At 46.2% G+C, this 15,942-nt stretch overlaps 1 protein-coding gene across 1 annotated transcript; it reads left to right on the plus strand.

The window, feature by feature from the left end:
* The first annotated feature begins 1,434 nt into the window (after positions 1-1,434).
* Positions 1,435-8,569, plus strand: SP5 (Sp5 transcription factor). Its single transcript, XM_025994074.2, has 2 exons — positions 1,435-1,812; positions 2,501-8,569. Exons 1-2 carry the CDS (start codon positions 1,762-1,764, stop codon positions 3,656-3,658), a joined length of 1,209 nt encoding a protein of 402 aa, XP_025849859.2. The 5' UTR covers positions 1,435-1,761; the 3' UTR covers positions 3,659-8,569.
* Positions 8,570-15,942: the final 7,373 nt, after the last annotated feature.

A 15,942-nucleotide genomic window follows, 5' to 3' on the forward strand; every position in this document is an offset into this window, starting at 1 on the left:
CGCACGCCCGCGGCCCCGGAGAGAGGAGGCGCTGACTGCGGGGAGGCCGGGGTGGCGCGGGGTCCGCCAGGGCCGGTCCTGTCCAGGCGGCCCACTCGCTCACGTGGCCGCGGGGGGGAGGCCTCGGCCGCCCTGCCGGCCCCTGATCCCTTCCAGCGCCGGGAGGACCCCGCGGCGCCCCTGCCTCTTCCTCCGGCCCGCGCCCCCCGGGGGGTGGGGAGGTCCCCGCGTCCGCACGGACCCCGCAGGACCCCGGCCGGGCGTGCGCGCCAGCGGGGGTTGGGGTGACAGTTTCCTCGACGCGGGGCGCACGCCACGCGCCTCTACTTTCTTTTCTTTCCAAAGGTGCCAGGAAGCCCACTTTGTGTTGGCTTTTCTTTCCGGCTGAAGGGCCTCCCTCGTACAGTGTGAGCTGTGCTCAGTGACAAAAGGCTTCCTCGACCGCGCCTTACTCTTTCCAAGTGGCTCCCCGCAGGTCTGTGCGGCTCGCAGAGCGCGCGCACTCGCTGGAGGGGCCCGGATTGCCCGCCCGGGCCGGGCTGCGGGGGCCTAAGCGCAGTCAGCCGCCTGACCGACCCTCCACGGCGTCCCGGGCTGCCAGCCTGAAGACGCAAGAGCGACGTAACATGTTTTCCCCCCTCTGGTGTGTAAGATGGTTGGCCCTGGGTGTCCCGCCAAGCTTAGCTGTGCCGGTAGGCGCGGCACGGGTGCTTTTCCCAGGCTCACTATTTGCAAAAGTTGCGGCCGGAGAAAACTTCCAGGTCGCCAGCAGGAATGTCACCAGAGGGCCACAGTGGCTTGTCGGGCAGGCGGCCCGGGAGCGTGCGCGCCACCCACCGCCGCCATGGGCGGCCGCCCGGCCCCGCCCCGGGTCAGGGCCCCGCGGGCGGCTGCGGCGCGACGGGCGGGGCGGGGCGGGGCGGGGCGGGGGGGGCGGGGGGGGGCACGCGGCCGGGCGGGCGGGCGGGCGGGCGAGGTGCGTCCCCCGCCCCGCCCCGGGGATTCCCTCGGGTCCGCGGTGTGCGCGGGCCGCTGCGTGTGCTGCGCGGGTGTGGGGTGTGTAAGTACGCGGCGAATTACCCTCATCTCGGTCTCAGGGTCCCGCGCCTGGAAGCCAAAGGCAGATTTCTCTGGAGATAACAAAGACACTTTGTCACTTTGGGCGCTGCCTCGGTGCAAATCTTTAATTGCAAAGGAGTTGCGGGGGGTGGGGTGGGGGTGGGGGATCGAGTGTCTCCAGCAACCCCGGCGCGGGTCTCCAGGCGGCAAGGCCCCCTTTGATCAGGAAAATCCAATTATTTGTGTATATACATTTCCCACATAGTGATTACTTCATTAATTGTCCCGCCTTTATCTCCTCCCTTCCCATCCCCCCTAATAATCAGTTCTTTTATCCCGACCAACAAACACACCATAGGAGCTTTGTGGATTCAAAGGATTTGCTTTCGCTTCTGAAAGAGCCGCTATTCTTTGATGATTGGGTAGCGGCAAACTTCAAAGCCATAAATCTTCCCTCTGACTGGCTGGCGGCCCAGCAAAGTCCTTATCAAATTCTTGGAGGTGATCCTGAAGCGCTCAGACCGCGCGCGGGCCGAGCGAGCGGGGTGCGGCGAGGGGCGCCGGCGGGGAGGCCGGGAGCGCGGGGAGGGCGCCGGGGGGCGCCGCGCGGCCGTGCGCCCTCGCGCCCTCGCGCCCTCGCCCTCGGGCCCCCATGCCTCGGCAGCGCCCTGCTCCGCAGCCAGCGGCCCGCGGGCAGTAGCGATGGCTGCCGTGGCCGTCCTCCGGAATGACCCTCTGCAGGCCTTCCTCCAGGTCAGGTCTGGGCTCGGAGGGGGCGAGGGAAAGCTGGGCGGGGGGGCGCGTCCGCATCGGCGCACCCCGAATTCCGGGCACCCCGAATCTCAAAGGGACCCCGGCTCGGTGGATGCCGCTAGCGCCAGCCCGAGGGGCGCCCACGTCAACTTCGCACCTGGCCTGGGCGTCTGGAGGGAGTGTGGCCTCTGGGGAGGGACGCGCGGGTGGGGCGGGGCGGGGGTTCGGCCCCGCGCGCCAGGCTGAGAACCGGGCCCGGGCTCACCGGGCGGGCCCTCCCGCTGACCTGCAGCCTGGGGCGGGCGGAGGAGGAGCTCGAGAGTCGCGCGGAAAGAGCTTAAAAGATGGGCGGGCGCGCGGCCGGCGGCGGGGCCGTGGGGGGTTCCGCCCCCCTTCGGGCCGCCGAGCCGGGAGCGGCGCGTCGGGTCCCTCTCCCCGCCCACCTTGCGCCTGCTCTCCCGGGGTCCGGATGGCGTCCGTCCGCACCGAGTAGTTCACGGGAAGCGCTCGGGCGCCCCGCGCTCAGGTAGCGCAGGCACCAAAGTTAACCGTCCGGGTGGGGGCGTGCGTGGGGGCGCTGGCGCGGGCGGGCCCAGCAGCCGGCGTGGGGGCGTCGGGGCCCGGAGACCGCGCTCGGAGCGCTAACCCTTTGTCCCTTCTCCGCCCTCCCCCGCCGCCGCCCATGCAGGACCGCACCCCCAGCGCCTCCCCGGACCTGGGCAAGCACTCGCCCCTGGCGCTGCTGGCCGCCACCTGTAGCCGCATCGGCCAGCCCGGAGCCGCGGCGCCCCCGGACTTCCTGCAGGTGCCCTACGACCCCGCGCTGGGCTCGCCCTCCAGGCTCTTCCACCCTTGGACCGCGGACATGCCGGCGCACTCCCCGGGCGCGCTGCCGCCCCCGCACCCCAGCCTGGGCCTCACGCCGCAGAAAACGCACCTGCAGCCGTCCTTCGGGGCGGCGCACGAGCTGCCGCTCACACCCCCCGCAGACCCCTCGTACCCCTACGAGTTCTCGCCCGTCAAGATGCTGCCCTCGAGCATGGCGGCGCTGCCCGCCAGCTGCGCGCCGGCCTACGTGCCCTACCCCGCGCAGGCCGCGCTGCCTCCCGGCTACTCCAACCTGCTGCCCCCGCCGCCCCCGCCCCCGCCGCCCACGTGTCGCCAGCTGTCCCCCAACCCGGCCCCCGACGACCTCCCCTGGTGGAGCATCCCGCAGGCGGGCGCCGGCCCGGGGACCTCCGGGGTGCCGGGGAGCAGCCTCCCGGGCGCCTGCGCCGGGGCCCCCCACGCACCCCGCTTCCCCGCCTCCGCGGCCGCCGCCGCCGCCGCCGCCGCCGCCGCCGCCGCCGCCGCCCTGCAGCGGGGCCTGGTGCTGGGCCCGTCGGACTTCGCGCAGTACCAGAGCCAGATCGCGGCGCTGCTGCAGACCAAGGCCCCCCTGGCGGCCACGGCCAGGAGGTGCCGCCGCTGCCGCTGCCCCAACTGCCAGGCGGCTGGCGGCGCCCCCGAGGCGGAGCCCGGCAAGAAGAAGCAGCACGTGTGCCACGTGCCCGGCTGCGGCAAGGTGTACGGCAAGACGTCGCACCTGAAGGCGCACCTGCGCTGGCACACGGGCGAGCGGCCCTTCGTGTGCAACTGGCTCTTCTGCGGCAAGAGCTTCACGCGCTCGGACGAGCTGCAGCGGCACCTGCGGACTCACACGGGCGAGAAGCGCTTCGCCTGCCCCGAGTGCGGCAAGCGCTTCATGCGCAGCGACCACCTCGCCAAGCACGTCAAGACGCACCAGAATAAGAAGCTCAAAGCTGCCGAGGCCGGGGTCAAACGGGAAGACCCGCGGGACCTGTGAGCCCCCGCCCGCCTCGGACTCCCGCCCCAGCACCTCCTCGGGGAGGCTCGGGGCGCTGTGGGCACCTGGCCCCGGGCAGACCCAGCAGGCGCCTGCGCCTCCCCCGCCCGCCGAAGGGGACCCTGTGCCCAGGAGGAGCCGGGGAGGTAGGGTTGGGAGCTCCGCGTCACCCAAGGGCGGTTGCGAGCCCTGACCCATCGCCACCGCCTGGGAGATCTACGGTTTGGGGGACCACACTGGGCTGACCTTGTATATATAGGGAACACTGCTGAATTAAAGCGGAAGGACCTTGGGAGATTTGAAATAGTGCTCGGGGGTTTTTTTTTTGTTTTGTTTTGTTTTTTTGTTTTTGCTAGGACCAGGCCGGGCTTTGTACAGGTTATTTAATAGCTTTGTTAAAAGAATAATTATAATAATTATAACATTAATGAAAATGTTACTTTTGTTCTCAGCTCCATGCAGAGCTACACAGCATGAAATGTCTCTGTAAAGCAATCAGCAGTTGCGTGAAAATAAATACTTTAACTCCAGGGTCAGCTCGAGACAGTCTCATTTGATCCTTTCTTCTTCTTCTTCTAAAACGGTCAGGTTTCACCTCGAAGACAGCTCCTGTAGGCTGCCCCTACGGAGGCCTCTTTGGTTTGGAAGGGTCTGGGCAAGTGTGTCGGGTTCAGGGATGGAGGAAGTAAGTAAGTGGGGCAGGGTCAGATTTGTGGTAAAGAGGATAGATCATGCGGCCTTTGGACTTGACCGGCTTCTATTAAAATTTTGATACCTGCTGCACATACGATGCACGTTCTTTTATCTGGCGAGTTCCCTGTGGCTTTCCATTTGGTGGTACTGTGGGAAGAGAGGTCACACTAGAGCTTTGCTTCCTCCTGGCAACGGGTTATGCTAGTGTCTGGAGAGGTACTGGAGACCCAAGGATCTGTTCACAGATGCGATTTTGGAGAGTTACAGGGAAACTGGGGGCCCTCCTTCAAGTTTGGTCTTTGCTGAGGGGAAGAAGCTGTTACCTCAGCCCTGTTGTCTTGCTTGTTTTCTTCTTAATCATTATGCTGTGAAAATCTTAACAGTCTTGCTTCACAGTAGCCACTTAGGGACTTTTGGCTGGGTCTGGAAGTTTAGTTCCATTTCGTATCTTGGGGTTTTATTCTTTTGAATCCTTGAAGTAGACCAAGATTTGCTCAGGGAGGAGCCAGGAATACTACCATCTAGGTTTCTTACCTGCCTCTTAAAAAAGTTTACAGTTGTTTTTTCAAGTGTCTCAGTTCCACTGGCTACTTGATGTTGTTGGCTAATATATTTTTTTTAAACCTGAACCTGAAATCTTAAACTTCTGATTTAGAATTATCAAAGAAAGAAAATTATCAAAGAATATTTGTTAATATGTTAAACTTGCATCATTAATGCCAGATTTCAGTGGAGCTGAATAGTCTTTTCATGGCAGTGGAAGTGTATATAAATTGATAGGATTTCACAGTTTACAAATTGTTGTTACCTTTCCTTGTTTTGAAGTCAAACTGAATGGTAAGGTCTTAAAAGCTAGGGGAAGGTTGTGCTGGAGACTTACAGAATTAAGTAAAACACAAACATCAATATAACAGAGATGACATTACCTTTGTATTTCTAACAAATAGCATTTTACTCTAATATGAGACGAGGTAGTAAAAGAATATTAGGATCATTGGGGAGATAAGCCTTAGCACCAGCTGCTCTCATTAGAGATTTTGGAACTATCTAGTGACAGATTGGCATATGAGTCTTCAGAGGTCTTTACCTGGGAAGGGCAGTTTGGTTAGCTAAATTTTCAAGGGTGTGATGGTTTTGCAAGCAATAGTAATAAGAAGGTTGCGACACAGTTACACTAAATACATCTAAGTGTGTAATCTTAATCTAAATCAAGATTCTTAAGAATAATTTCTATGAAGGGTTGCAGAAACTCATCTGAGCCCTGTCCTGGGATGGGCTTCAGCGCTAGGAAAGGTTTTTTTGGCAGATAAGTAGGGAAAGAGAAATCCTGGTGGAGGATTTTCCACCAGGAAAATTTTCTGATTTTCAACTCAGAAAAGTTGAAGTGATTCTCTCATTGAAAGAGAATGCCCTTGGCAGGAAAAGTGGCAACTCTGAAATAAGTTTGCGAGCTGTTATTAACAGCCATAATCATCTAGTGTCTAAACAGATAAAATGTTGAAGATAAAATTTTCCTATAAGTTTATCTTTATGATTATTAAGAGAGGAACTAGATAAAATATATGGCATTTATGTAAAAATACAATATATATAATTTTTAAAAGCAAAGCAGTCATTTGATGACAAAATGACTTTCTTATGTTTTCACTTATAATTAAGGATTAATAACCTGCAAACTTAGAAAGTATGGTAAAAGTACAGTTTCTAGGCTAACTTGGTACAGTTGAAAGACTGTTCCTTACTGTACCACTGCAAATTTGTGTTCCAATTACTTTAGAAAAATTATCCAAGTGGAAGCCAGAAAGCCACAATGATATGATATGATATGATATGATATGATATGATATGATATGATATTATTATCCAAATGTAGGAAACCATTTCATGTTTATACTGAAAAATAAGCTAATAAATCAGAAATAGAAGTTTGACAGTGCAGAAATGTATTTGATTTTATAAGCTGTTAAAATTTGAACTGCTACCACATGCTGTTTCATAAAACTGCAACCATTACCACTTAGAACTTTAAAAACTATTTAAAATAAATCAATATGCCAGAAATAATATGCATAAGTGATATATAATTAAGTACAGTTAGCAGAAAGTTTTTAAAAATTCAAGTTAAAAGAAGTTCAGAAACATGACAATTAAATGTAAACTAAAATTTATTTTTTATTTAGAGTTTTGCTAACATCGAAAAAGAAAGTTTAATCTACCAACTATATTCAAGGCTTTACTTAAAGACCCTCACACCCAATTCATTAAGTTTTAAAAACGAATTGAAAATATGTTAATGATGGTCTTACGTACATTTTTAAAGCAACTGTTTTAGTAGTGTGCAAATATAACAAAGTATCATATTTTAGAAAATTCTAAAATTAGTGTGATATGATTGCTTTAAATTTAACAATTGATAAATGAACCATTTTGATCAAGAACTTAGAACATGGAGAAATCGAGTTAATCTATGATTTAGGTGATTTGGAATTATGTGTTTCTGAACTTATTAACAATACTCCATAGCTTTCTCAAGGGAAAATTGTGCAAATTTACCTTTGACTGACCACTAATTTGTAATAATTCTGGTAATGAATGGAAGTAAATTATGTTAAAGAATATATAACTGTATCATTTATTGTGTTAGCGTAGTTTCAGTTAGAATTCAAATCTTATAACCATATTGTGTATATTGTTTTAAATTATTTTGCTGTTAGTCAATGGAACAAGGCATGCCATTTTAAAAACTAATCTTGATTAACAGGCTTCTTGCAGGAACCTATTTGAAACAATGATATTTGTAGACAAGGCAGTTTTTCACCCTGACCTGCATTGTTTCTGTTCTAATACTGTGAGTTTTTAAGAAATCCGTTTAAAGCTGCACATTTAGTGTTTTCCTTTTATTTTGGTTCTGCTGTGACAGTTTCACAGAATGTTATTATAGCGGTAGCAGTGACTTCAAATTCATGTAAACACCTACAAAGGTGTTTAGGTCTCTAAAATTGCAAACTGCTTTTACTTGCCTTAGCTCTTCACATTAAATATTGATAAGTTGAAGTAAATTGATGATATCTCACTGGGAAGTGATCTGTGTGGTGGAATCAACAAATCCAACCCTCTAGCTCTGTTTTTCTAGTAAATGGAATGAGGGTTTGCTAATATCCCAAATTGAGGGCTACTCCAAAACAAGTAATATTAACATTCTATCAGATATCATTACCTACCTCTGGTTTACATGATAGAGGGAGACTTTAAAAGGGTACGAAACCAAGGGCAGCTTTGAAATATGGGTACGTGCCAGCATAGTTGATGAACCAGGAAAAAAATCTAGATAGAAAGATGTATGTTGGCAGTGAAATCTATATTTAGATTAATGCACCAAAAGGACACATTTCATTATTGGGCCACTATACTGGTAACCTGATTGTTGTGGTATCCGATATACATAAACAGTACATTTTTCTCTGGTGATGTTTGGACTCAACACATTTTTCCATAAAGATCTTTGTGTCAATTGCTCCTCCCTTGATTGTTTTTAAAGAATCTGCAGTGTTTCAAATTAGTTTATGGACATTGTAAAACAGCTTACATAATGTTCCTTACTATTAACAAATAAGTCATACTGTTCAACAAAGATGTAATCAAACAGCTTATGGGCCATCACAACTTTTTTCGGTAGTTTCGGTTTTACTAGTACAACTTACTACCAATTGTAGATTTGCATGCGATGATTGATATACTATATATTTTCATGCTGACATTTTGATGACTTCCCTTTCTAGACTCTATATACTTTTTCTTCCATGTCTTTAGTGATTATGCTGAAGCATAATCCCCAGTGGGGTATTTGACACTCAATTCTTAATTTAGTCCATGTATGTGAAATGCAGTAGTTTCTGCACAACACATAATAAACTATATTAACCAAGAATCTTATTTTGGTTGTCTACCTAATACCAAAATTCAATTCAGGGGAAATAAACTAAGTTCCTAGTTTGATATATGGAAAATCTGTACCTTTCACTTTTCAAAAGTTGTTTCAGCATTATGAAGATTTGGGCTGCCTATAATGAAGTGGGAGGGTTTTTTTTTTTACCTCACATCTAATTGTTTTCATCACTTGTCAAAATTCTAACATCAAAATATACTGAAATCACCCAAAGTCTGAGGCCGTAGCTAGGTGTACCTGTCTTTTTAATAAAAAGTTAAACCATTCAGCCATACGGGTGCTCTCTAATGATTTTGTGTTTAGCATATTCTAAAACACAGATGGAAAACATCTGGCCCTCAGCTTAATTTCATCCAATTCACAAGGCAAATATCAAAGCTGAATCCTCATTTATGCTTATGGTGGGGAAAATGTGTCCTAATTTGAAAAGTATTTGGTGGTAATTTCCTAAAATCTGCATAAGGTACCATGAAAGCTTATTTCTCTTATTTCTGTCTTTGCGAGTTCTATTCTTATGTTTCTGTATTTTGTTCTCTTTTTCCATTCTATAGGCCTCTTGACTTGTGGATGTCATGTGTCTCCTGTATAATCATGTGTCTCCATCTCATCAACTCATTTTGCATCATGTACCTCTCTTCCTTTGCTCAAAATATGTATGCCCATTCTTTGACTTTCTCCCTATAATGCAGATGACAGGATTCTAAACTGCAGTTCTTTTAAATCTGTTGTATTATTTTTAATAGGCATTTACGTTCCTCGGCCTAAAATTTCCATGTAAGTGAGTTAAATTTATAGTTCTATTTGTAGATTCATGTTTTATTTATGTAGTACATGTCTGATGTTTACTGTGGCTTTGTGAACATCAGTGGGAAAAATATTTTCATCACAATTGAAAGTAAAATTGTAAAATATGATAGTGGGTTATGGTTTGAAGTAATCCCAGGCTGGCTGGATAGATTTTAATTAGTAAAAAGCATACAAAAGAAAGAGATTACCTAAATCTGTAAACATAGCCCTTTATTTATTGAGCTAAAGTTTTAATGAAGGGGATGTGAACTAAGACCTGTAAGCATTTAGCTATTTATATTTCCTTATTGAGGTTATCATATTTGATGGAGACTTCTTTATCTTTCAAAGCCTTTATTCTTTTTTTGATCCTTGATGAAGTCCATATCATTTCTTGCTAGTACCGCGGTAACTGCCAAGAAAGTCATTGTGGTAATGAGTTTTGTGCTGAGCCTGGGTTTGGAGTCGAAAGCTGCTAAGTTGTTTTCTCAAGCGAAAGTGCTCCCTTTGTCAGTCATGATTCAGGCTTGTGGATGGCAAACCTGTGTGCCCGGAGCAGCTAGCAGCTAGAAGTTGTAGGGCTGTAGCTGCCCCCTTGCTTCTATAGCAGGGAGAGCTAGAAGTAGGGAAAAGGGAAACAGCCATGGGGAATAACAGACATTTGGAATACCCTGTTTTGATAGGCTTTCTTTCTTTTTAAGATTTTATTTATTTATTCATGAAAGACACAGAGAGAGAGGCAGAGACATAGGCAGAGGGAGAAGCAGGCTCAGCAGCCTGATGTGGGACTCCATCCGGGGACCCCAGGATCAAGACCTGAGCCAAAGACAAATGCTCAACCGCTGAGCCACCCAGGTGCCCCTGATAGGCTTTATTTCTAAAGGGGTTGAAATAAGGCAATTGCATAGAAGCTGAAGGTTGCTTTGTTTTGTTTATTTAAACCAAAGGTAAGTACAAGTAGGCTCTAGGGAAGATATGAGCCTTGACTGAGGACGTGTGGATTTGGATGATCATTACCGTCTCTTCTAAGGCTGAAAGCTCCAAATCTAAAATCTGTAAGTCAAAAAATTCAAATACATTTGATTATGGCTACTAAAAATGCAACAGTAGTATGGATATTTCTGGCATTCATTCTGGCATTCTGGCATCTGATTTCAGGAATCCAGTTTATAAAAATACAGTTTATTCTTAAATAGCTAAAGGTATTTTTGAAAAAAGGTGATTTAGGGTAAATCAGTCAGCCTCTATGTGAGCAATATCAGAAGCTAATCCCATGACCCTAGCATTGGCTTTGTTTTTTAAGATTTTATTTATTTGAGAGAGAGAACAAGCACGAATGAGGGCAGGGACAAAGAGAATCTTAAGCAGACTCTACGCTGAGCATGGAGCCCCACGCGGGGCTTGTCACAGGGCTGGAGGTGGGGCTGGATCTCACGACCCTGAGGTCATGACCTCAAGTCGGAATCAAGAGTCTAACCTTTAATCTGCTGAGCCACCCAAGCACCCCTAGCATTGGGTTTGAAGATAATATTTCTGAGCGTGTCAGTCTTTGTAAGTGCTATATTATTATACACATTCCCAAGTCCTGTTTCTGTGTATGAACATTTCACAGTCAAATGACAGGATTCAAAATTATAGGTAACTTTTCAATAATTAGGTAGATGCAGTTACTTAGATTTACAAACTTAGGCCTAGTTAAGCTTAAGGAAATTGTTCTTGCCCCACACCCTCAAAGTCAGTTAAGATAATATGTACAATTAAGAATATGTGAGGGGCACCTGAGGGGCCCAGTAGTTAAGTGTCTGACTCTTGGTTTTCAGGGTTGTGAGATCAAGCCCCTGTCAGGCTCCGGCTGGGCATGGAGCCTGCTTAAGATTCTTTCTCTCCATCTCCCTCAGCCCCGCCCACTCTCCCTCCCTCCTTCCCCCACCCCCCGAAGAAAAGAATTATTTGATGTCTACAAGATAAGACGCAATGAGGATTCAAAGATGAACACAATCTTTTAAAGAGTTTAGAGTAGTAAAAAGACTTCCACACAAATGAATGTAATACAAGGCCTAATTCATGCTAAAAGCGGCCAACCTACTAAATTTCTATTAAAACACAAAGGAAAGAGAAATTACTTCAGGCAAAACAATGATAAAATATTTTGTGCCATAAATGAGTATTCTGCTTTCAAAAACAATACATAAGTTGCATCTATGGCATTCAGAACCCAATTCGGTTTTAACATGAGAGCCAAGAGTTCAAGTCAGCGTGGTCCTCAGACCTGCAGCATTAGCATCACTTGGGAACTTGCTGGAAATGCAAATTCTTGGGTCCTATTCCAAGTTACTAAATCAAAAACTCTGGGAATACGGCCCAGCAATTTGCGTTTTAGTAAGTCCTCCAGGTGATTCTGATCCACACTATAGTTTGAGAACCACTGACTTATGAAGCTGCATATTTTATCATAAGATTAACTTATGGAAAATAAATTCTAGCAGAAAACATTTCTCACACGATACTCTTGGGACATAGAGAATGGATAAGCCACTTGACTGAAATCCCTCACCCAACTGAGAAGCTGAACTGAGAATCTTCTAGCTCCACGAGAAGATAGCAGTAGTCTTAGAATGATTCTTAGCTGCATGTTCCATAATTATGTAGACAATTTTCCTTTTATAGTGTTTAATGCAAATAGACTTACATTTTTGAATCACAAATGATATATTTTATATGTTAGTAGAATATTCCTCAGAAAGTAGGACAATGACTTTTAGCAACATGTGTTTTCTTAAAAAGGATACCCAGCTACCTGAGCAGTTTGGGTTTTTAGTGTCATTTTATGATTAATAACTAATTATCTGAGGGTACGTATGAACTCCACCACTGCAAGTAAAAGCAACATGCACACCCCATGCTGCAGAAATGCAGTGATGGCATTTCCAGAACACAAGCCCAGTTTGTTTCCTACTTATTTTTGGTGCAAATCACTTTTTAAAAGGGAATCGCAGAACCCTAGGGCTTCTCTGTAAACCCAAAACTTAAGCAGTTGTAGGTAGATATTGATCTAAACCCAGAATCTTCACTTCTCCTGGCTGCACTGCAGTCCTCATTCCTTATTACCCCAGCCCTCTGCTCCATAAAGTCTTTCTTGCTCACAGTGCATTTCAGGGCTGTTACTCAACTCAAAATATGATTTTGTAAAATTTCATTGAGAAGCAGTTTATTTCTGACCTTTAGAATTATAAAAAGCTGGGAATTACCGGTACCAGAGAAGCTCACAACCTAAATGAGAATATTCCATAATTGTTCCCAGTGAATAGCTATTTCTCTGCACTTCCAAGTCTAAGCAATGCAAGCATTGCCAATTTGGGGTTCTGTAGGACGATCCTAGTGAATGACAACAAGAAGCTAGGGTGATGCTGACTATGACATATTCCCAACAAGTTCCCCAGAACCCTGATCAAGGGAGCTGTGAATTTCCCCAACCAGAATTTATAGAAATAGAATTTAGCATGTTGAGTTGGAGACTTTTAAAATCATCCAAACTTAAATAAAAAATCTTTTAAAAAAGGTGGGGGATCCCTGGGTGGCTCAGCGGTTTAGTGCCTGCCTTTGGCTCAGGGTGTGATCCTGGAGACCCGGGATCGAGTCCCGCATCGGGCTCCCTACATGGAGCCTGCTTTTCCCTCTGCCTGTGTCTCTGCCTCTCTCTCTCTCTCTCTCTCTCTCTCTCTATGTCTATCATGAATAAATAAAAAATCTTTAAAAAAATAAAAAATAAAATCATCCAATCTGATCCTCTCATTTAACAGGAAAAAAATGAGGGCATGCTTGAGCAACAAAAGTCATTATCCATGACCCATCAAATATTAAGAACTCTCGATAGAAACCCAGCAGCCTAGAAAAGGGAGAGACAATTGGGGATCACCAAGAGTGGAAGAGGACTCAGGGAAGTAGCATCAAGCAGAACCTTTGGCCCTGAGCTGGCAAAGGACTGGCTCTCAACATTTTGTGTGTGTGAAAATTACCAGGGATACTTACTTAAAGGCAAATTCCAGGGCTCCATCCCTAGACCTTTTGGCTGATTTGGTCTAGGGCTAAGTCCCAGAAAGCCTCATATGCCTTCACTCCAGGGACTTTAAGACAGGTGGTTAGAAGACCACCGTTAGAGAAACACTTCCTGACCAAAAAAACCTCTAATGAGTGGTGCAAGTTCTGAGCATTTTGATAATGACTAGTGATCAGCTGATAAATTCATACCCAATTTTACTTTTTTAAAAAAGTCTACAACTCACCTGCTCAGGCCTGAGGCACAAACATTCCAGAATCTTAAAGAGGAGAGGTGGTTTACAAGCTTTTTCTTATTTACCCAGGTCTGTGCCAAATGCTGTAGAAGTCATGATCCTTTCCCCAAAAATATGGGGGGGTTTGTTTTATTTTTAAGTAAACTCTACCCCCAATGTGGGGCTCTAGCTCACAACCCTGAGATCAAGAGGCACATGCTCTACCATCTGAGCCAGCCAAGTGCTCCTTTCCCTGTCAAAATTTAAGAATGATGACACTAAATGGTCAGTTGGGTTTGCTAAATTCTCAACTAAAGTAGCTTAGATTCTGAACTGAAGTCGGGAAAATTGAAGTAAACAGATATGTTTTAGGTCTCTCATTCTGGGCTCATTATCTTTTGGTGAAAATTCAGAATCAATGAGTTGCTGAGTTAAATGATCTCAAGAGTTCACCAACTAAAAGCTTATCATTGTACAGATAAGTTAACCAAGATATTTAAGGAATAGAAATGCTCCCAACCATAGTTAGCAGCCCAGGGGTCCCTGACATGCCTTATGTCTGTATTCCCATTGGTTTCATGACCTATGATGATTTACAACCATGTTATCTTATATACAAGATTATCAAAATTGTCTACTATAATGTCTATGCATAAATATCTAATGAATAAATAAGATGTTTCCAAGGACTTTTGTTTATTTTAACAAGAGAGGCCTCTTAAAGAAAAAATAATATAAATATTTCAGATCACCTTTAGAAATATAGTCACTCTTTGAAAGTTCTTTCTTCTTCTTCAACAGAAATTTATGGAATGCCCTTTGTGTGCCAGGTAGTATTTTGGACATTGAAGATATAGTAGTGAACAAAATTCTAGCCCTCATAAAGCTTACATTCCAGTGAGACTACAGTGTTGTAATTCCTATCCTCTTCCCTGATACCTTACCTCTTTAACATTCCATTCACATGCAGGTTCATTTATTCCACAAAAACTCATTAAACATTTATAGATGCCAAAGACTATGAGTATCCGTCATGTAAAAATTATACAAGGTCTTTGCTCTTGTGGAGGCTAGTATGGGATGCAGAAAGTTAACAAGCAGTGTCTAGAATCACGAGGGGAGCAGGGACTGTTCACTACTGCTTACCAGTGCCTGATATAGTGCTTGGCACATTGTATATATTCAATATTTTTGTTATTGAATTTAATGTGGTATGATAAGTATGGTCAGTATAGTAAGAATGGCCTAGGTTTAACTAATATTATCCCTTCCCAGCAGTATCTATAAGAAGTGTGTTAGGGATGCAGACTAGAGGGTTCCTTTCTGCCTGTAGTTGCCTGGGTAGAGGTGAGGTGATGGTCCTAGGAAGCTGCAAACTCCTTCTACCTCTCCCACAATCTGGAACTGCTGGCTTCTCTGAGGTAATCTTAATTTCCCAATGTCTTAATAGTCATTCCCTTATATTCCCTAAGTCTCATTGCTCTAGCTTTTAAAGGCATTCTCCCTACCACAACCTTTCTGGCTATTGTTATCAAAATCTAAGCTTCTTAAGATTATGTTATATGACTATTCAAAGACAAAAAAAAAAAAAAAAAGAAAAGAAAAAAAGCCACAAGGGTAGGGGATGAAAGAAGCCAGAGCTGAGGAGAAAAGGAGAACCAATCAGATTAAAAACGAGATGATAGTGTGTGTGTGTGTGTGTGTGTGTGTGTGCATGCGCGTGCGTGTGATGTGGAGGATTCAAGGATCTAGGGATGTAGAAAGATCATACCTCAGAAGGAACACATCGGTGCTACTAAAAAGGCTAGATCCAGAGCATTTGGCAATAGTCTTGGCACAGACTCCTATGTGTTAGTTCCCTTTTCTTTGCATAACAAATATCACAAATTTAAAGGCTTAAAACAAGACATTTATTATCTCACAGATTCTGTGCACCAGGAGTCTAGGCAGAGCTAGCTGCAGCCTCTGCTTCAGGGTTTCCCATAAGGCTGTAGTCAAGGTATTGGCCAGGGCAGGGGTCTCATCTGAGGGCTTGACTGGTGAAGGATCTGCTTCCAAACTTAAGTGGTTGTTAGCAGATTCAGTTCTCAGAGGGTTGTGTGTGTGTGTGTGTGTGTGTTTTAAGATTTTATTTATTTATTCATGAGAGACACAGAGAGAGAAGCAGAGACACAGGCAGAGAGAGAAGCAGGCTCCATGTAGGGAGCCCGATGTGGAACTTGATCCCAGGACCCCGGGATCACGACCTGAGCCCAAGGCAGACGCTCAACCGCTGAGCCACCCAGGCGCCCCTCTCAGAGGTTTATTGGAATGAGGGCTTCAGTTATTTGCTGGCTGTTGCCTGGGGACTACCCTCAGTTTCTTGATACATGGGTCTCTCCAACATGGCCACTTGCTTCATCAAAACATGCAAGTGAAGAAGGCAATGGAGTCCACTAGCAAGATAAAAGTACATCTTTTGTAATTTGCTCATGGAAGTGACAGCCTATCAACATTCTATTCACTTAAAGAAAGTAACTCAAGAGAAGGGGATTAAACAAGGATTTAAATACCAGGAGGCAGAAATGATTGGGGGGCATCTTTTAGAG

The sequence above is a fragment of the Vulpes vulpes genome, chromosome 3, assembly GCF_048418805.1.
Source record: "Vulpes vulpes isolate BD-2025 chromosome 3, VulVul3, whole genome shotgun sequence".
NCBI lineage: Eukaryota > Metazoa > Chordata > Mammalia > Carnivora > Canidae > Vulpes > Vulpes vulpes.